General features: G+C 52.9%; 1 protein-coding gene across 1 annotated transcript in view; it reads left to right on the forward strand.

Moving 5' to 3' along the window:
• Positions 1-4,781, forward strand: part of LOC129518071 (uncharacterized) — a 29,067-nt gene extending 24,286 nt beyond the window's left edge. Inside the window, 2 exon segments of the mRNA XM_055338108.1 lie at positions 305-1,101; positions 1,104-4,781. Coding sequence (XP_055194083.1) covers positions 305-1,101; positions 1,104-4,699 — 4,393 coding nt within the window. The 3' untranslated portion in view covers positions 4,700-4,781.
• Positions 4,782-6,000: the final 1,219 nt, after the last annotated feature.

Here is a 6,000-nt window from a genome sequence, read left to right on the forward strand (position 1 = left end):
CTCCGTCCCCCGACTCTACGGGGGCAGAGGGGCAACCCCTCGCTTCACCCCCGCTCGCCAGTCGCCTCCGCTTTCGGCGAGAGCGCGGGGGAGAGTCGGAAGACGTCTGGACCTCCCAGGCATTTCCCCTCCGGTCAGTAGGCGGCCAGATGCAATATTGGCCGTTCTCTGCCTCTGACCTTTACAACTGGAAAACTCATAACCCCACTTTCTCCCGAGACCCCCAGGCGCTAACCGGATTAATTGAGTCAATTCTGTTGACCCACCAGCCGACCTGGGATGACCGCCAACAGCTCCTGCAGACTCTCCTCACCACGGAGGAGAGACAGCGCGTGTACCTCGAAGCTCGGAAAAACGTCCCGGGGGCGGACGGGAGGCCAACCCAGCTGCCTAATGAGATTGAGGATGTTTTCCCCTTGGTTCGCCCGACCTGGGACTACGACACTGTTGCTGGTAGGGAGCGGCTCCGTCTCTATCGCCAGGTACTCCTAGCGGGTCTCAAAGGGGCAGGGCGTCGCCCCACCAATTTGGCAAAGGTACGTGCTATAGTGCAGGGAAAAGAGGAGACGCCGGCAGGTTTTCTGGAGAGGTTAATAGAAGGCTACCGCATGTATACTCCCTTTGACCCCTTGGCTGAAGACCGCCAACCAGATGTAATTATGTCCTTCATTGGACAGTCGGCCTCGGATATTCGTAATAAGTTACAACGGTTGGAGGGACTTCAGGGGTACACCTTACAGGACTTAGTGAAAGAGGCAGAGAAGGTTTTTAACAAGCGAGAAACTCTAGAGGAAAGGGAGGAAAGGATCCGTAAAGAGCAAGAGGAACGGGAGGATAAGAGAGATAAAAGACGTAACAAAGAGCTGACTAGGATACTGGCCACCGTAGTACAGGGCTCAGGGCAGAGTAAGTCAGGACAGAGTAGGGACCTGGGAGACAAAAGAGGACCACGGGTTGAACGAGACCAGTGTGCCTACTGCAAGGAAAAAGGACATTGGGTTAAAGATTGCCCAAGGAAGAGCCAAACGCAGGGACCTAAAAAGAAGCCCATTCCTGTTTTGTCCCTAGAAGATGAAGATTAGGGGTGTCAGGGCCAGGAACCCCCCCTGAGCCTCGGATAACCCTTAAAGTGGGGGGACAGCCGGTGACCTTCCTGGTCGATACGGGAGCTCAACATTCAGTTTTAACTGAGGCAAAAGGACCCTTGAGCTCTAAAACGTCTTGGGTTCAGGGGGCAACTGGAGGCAAGTTTTATCGATGGACAACCGAACGGAAGGTCCACCTGAGCACTGGGCAAGTAACGCATTCCTTCTTACTGGTCCCAGACTGCCCTTACCCTCTCCTAGGCAGAGACCTTCTTTCAAAAGTAGGGGCCCAGATACATTTTCAGCAAAAAGGGGCCACTATTACTGGCGCGGGAGGGCAGCCCCTCCAGGTACTGACCTTGCGCCTAGAGGATGAACACCGGCTGCACGAGGACTCTCCACCGTCCGTGCAGCCCCTAGATTCTGAATGGCTCACTAACTACCCTCAGGCCTGGGTGGAAACGGCCGGAATGGGACTAGCTGTAAACCAGCCGCCCATAATTATAAACTTAAAACCCTCGGCCACCCCCATATCGATCCGGCAATATTCAATGAGCAAAGAGGCCAAAGAAGGCATTCGGCCCCATATACAGAGACTATTACAATTGGGCATTTTAATACCTTGCCAGTCGCCCTGGAATACTCCTCTATTGCCCGTAAAAAAACCCGGCACAGGAGATTACCGGCCGGTACAAGATTTACGAGAGGTTAACTGGAGGACAGAGGACATACATCCCACGGTGCCGAATCCCTACAACTTGCTCAGCACCTTACCCCCAAGCCATGTCTGGTATACGGTGTTAGATCTAAAAGATGCATTCTTCTGCCTGAGGTTAAGCTCTCAAAGCCAGCCTATTTTTGCTTTTGAATGGAAAGATCCTGAGACGGGATTCTCAGGACAACTCACTTGGACAAGGCTGCCACAGGGATTCAAAAACTCCCCCACTTTGTTCGATGAGGCCTTGCATCGGGATTTGGCAGATTTCCGAGTTGGCCATCCGGACCTCGTCCTCCTGCAGTACGTGGATGATTTGCTCCTGGCGGCTAGGACAGAACAGGATTGTGTAAAAGGTACGGGGGCCCTGCTTGAGAGACTGGGAGAACTGGGGTATAGGGCCTCTGCCAAAAAGGCCCAAATAGGCCAGAGACAAGTGACCTATCTGGGATATCTCCTGGAAGGAGGCCAGAGGTGGCTGACGGAGAGCCGCAAAAAGGCTGTAGCCCTGATCCCAGCACCCACTAATGCCAAAGGACTACGAGAGTTCCTCGGCAGTGCTGGGTTCTGCCGCCTCTGGATACCCGGGTTTGCGGAGATGGCGGCTCCCCTATATCCTCTCACGAAATCCAACACCCCCTACCACTGGGGAAAGGAGCAGCAATTGGCTTTTGACAAAATAAAAAGGGCCTTATTGACCGCCCCTGCCCTGAGCCTCCCAGATGTAACCAAGCCTTTTACGCTATATGTTGATGAACATAATGGAATAGCAAAAGGGGTCCTAACTCAAAAACTGGGACCCTGGAAAAGGCCCGTGGCCTACTTTTCAAAAAAATTAGACAGCGTGGCTGCAGGATGGCCCCCATGTCTCCGAATAATAGCGGCTGTGGCAGTCCTGGTAAAAGACTCAGACAAGTTGACTTTTGGCCAACCCCTCACTGTGGTGGCCCCCCACGCCATAGAGACAGTCATCCGCCAGCCCCCTGATCGATGGCTCTCAAACGCCCGGGTCACCCATTATCAGGCCATGTTACTGAATTCTGAGCGGATACAGTTTGGAACGGCTACATCTCTAAACCCGGCCACCTTGCTTCCAGAAACCGAGTCCCCCTCCCTAGTAATGCATGATTGTCACCAGATCCTAGCTGAAGTCCATGGCACCAGAGGGGACTTGACAGACCAGCCTTTGCCAGATGCTGAAGCAACCTGGTACACCGATGGGAGTAGCTTTCTACGAAATGGTGAGCGTAAAGCCGGGGCAGCCGTGGTAGATGGGAAAGCTGTCATTTGGGCCAGTGCCTTAGAGCCTGGGACTTCAGCTCAAAGGGCAGAGCTTATAGCCCTAACTCAGGCCCTAAGAAAGGCTAAGGACAAAAAGGTCAACATTTATACTGACAGCAGATATGCTTTTGCAACTGCCCATGTTCATGGAGAAATATACCGTAGAAGGGGTCTCCTAACCTCAGCAGGTAAAAACATCAAAAACAGAGAAGAAATACAAGATCTTCTCCATTCCCTCTTTCTGCCGAGAAAACTGAGTATAATTCACTGTCCTGGGCATCAGCGAGGCAATGACCCAGTAGCAGAGGGGAACAGGATGGCCGATGAGACAGCACGGGCCGCTGCACTAGGCCCACAGGCCCTCTCCCTACAAGTACCAGAGGCTGTCCGGACACCGGGGCAACTCTCTCTCGAGTACTCAGACAGCGACCTAGATATCGTCCAGCAAATAGGGGCAGGATATGACGAGCAAATGAAGGTCTGGAAACACCAAGGGAAGACGGTCCTGCCCCAGAAAAGGGCCAAAGAACTGGTGACTCACCTCCACCGATGGACTCACCTCGGACACAAAAAATTAAAAGCACTCCTCCGGAGAGAAGGTCAGACCTATTACATTCCCAAACTCCCCTCCCTGATCCAACAGGTAACCGATGCTTGTGTACCTTGTGCTAAGGTAAATACCAAACACCTCAAGATGCCTGAGGGAACCAGGATGAGGGGAGAAAGACCCGGAACTAATTGGGAAGTAGACTTCACTGAAATCAAGCCAGGTAAATATGGTAACAAGTACCTCCTAGTGTTTATAGATACCTTTTCAGGCTGGACAGAAGCTTTCCCCACCAAGCGAGAAACCGCCCAGGTGGTTGTCAAGAAAATCCTGGAAGAAATTTTCCCGCGGTTTGGACTGCCCAAGGTAATAGGGTCGGACAATGGCCCCGCCTTCGTCTCCCAGGTAAGTCAGTTGGTGGCCAGATTACTGGGGATAAATTGGAAATTACATTGTGCATACAGACCCCAGAGCTCAGGTCAGGTAGAAAGAATGAATAGAACAATTAAAGAGACCCTAACTAAATTGACATTGGAGACTGGCACTAGAGACTGGGTCCAACTCCTCCCTATGGTTCTGTTCCGAGTCCGGAACACTCCCGCGCGCCATGGGCTAACTCCTTACGAGATTCTCTATGGAGGTCCCCCACCAGTAACGGACTTACTAGACTCTGCTATTGACCCTCTTGCTAACACTCCCGGTTTACAGGACAGGCTAAAGGCGCTCCAGATTATCCAGCACCAGATCTGGAAACCCCTTGCGGCTGTCTACCGCCCCGGAGACACAACCGGCCCACACCCGTTCCAGATCGGGGACTCCGTCTACGTCAGGAGACATCAGTCCAGGACGCTTGAGCCCCGCTGGAAGGGCCCATATACTGTACTACTGACCACCCCAACCGCCTTAAAGGTAGACGGCATTGCTGCTTGGGTCCACGCCTCACACGTCAAGCGCGCCCCATCAACGAGCACCGCTGACGCCAGCCAGGACGGACCGGACGAGCCGCTCCAATGGAAGCTCCACCGCACCCAAAACCCGCTCAAGATAAGACTTTCAAAAATTGTTCAATGACAGTTGTAATATTCCTACCTCTCCTAGCGCTCTTCACCTCCGCCAGAGGTGACCCTCATGCCCTCAAAAGGTTAACCTGGCAGGTACTAACGTCTGGGGGTGACGAGGTCTGGTCTATAACTAAGACCGCCCCCGTGGGAACCTGGTGGCCTGACCTATATCCTGACCTATGCAAGCTAACCATAGGGGCCCCTAGCCCATGGGACCTAGAGGGATACTTCGACACCTCTAGAGCCCCTAACCAAGAAAGCCCTCCAGGGCGACTGGGATTAGACCCATGGGGAGGATGTGGCACGCCTGACAGAAGGGCCATGCTAAGCACTCTTCCCTTTTATGTCTGTCCCGGGAACCACAGAGATCGCAGGCTAAATCCCACCTGTGGAGGAGGGGAATATTTTTATTGTAAAAATTGGGGTTGTGAAACTACGGGGGATACAGAATGGAGGCCCTCCTCCTCCTGGGATTATATCACTGTCAAGGCTAACTATACTCACCCGACATTTAGCAAATGGAAAACCCTTAATTATGGGCCCTGCCAAGGGTGGTGTCATCCCCTACGGATATCCTTCACGGAGCCCGGAAAAAGGGCTACTTACTGGGCCAATGGATATACGTGGGGACTCAGGTTATACAAAGAAAGAACAGATGATGGTTTTATATTCAGAATTAAACTAAAAATAGAATCCCCAGACCCCGTGGCGATCGGGCCTAACGCGGTCCTCGGGGAACAAAGAGCTGCCCCGGCCCTAGCCGCAGGGAGTGCCGCACCCACTAACTTCGCGGTCACTCCAACCCCTGGGTCGTCACCCGAGACGGGACAACGACTGTTTAATCTTATCATAGGGGCATTCCTGGCCCTTAATCGAACCAGCCCCGATGTAACTAAATCCTGCTGGCTCTGCCTTGCTTCCCCTCCCCCTTATTATGAGGGAATTGCTACTTCAGGGACCTATAATAACATCACTAGCACTCAGGGATGCACACCCGACTCCCAACCACAATTCACCCTTACAGAAGTTACAGGACAGGGAACCTGCATAGGAACACCCCCCCGGGGCTACCAGAGACTCTGTAACACTACCACCCCGATTTTGGGGACTGATTCTTACCTGGAGCCCCAGCCGGGAACTTGGTGGGCATGCAACAAAGGCCTCACCCCCTGTGTGTCGGCTAAGGTTCTAAATAGCTCAAATGACTTCTGTGTCATGGTGCAGATCATACCCAGGGTGTTCTATCACCCTGCTGAAACTCTAGAAAATCAGTATGATAAACCTCCCACCCGTTTTCGGCGCGAACCTGTC

Source organism: Nyctereutes procyonoides, unplaced genomic scaffold (genome assembly GCF_905146905.1).
Source record: "Nyctereutes procyonoides isolate TBG_1078 unplaced genomic scaffold, NYPRO_anot_genome, whole genome shotgun sequence".
Classification (NCBI taxonomy): Eukaryota; Metazoa; Chordata; class Mammalia; order Carnivora; family Canidae; genus Nyctereutes; species Nyctereutes procyonoides.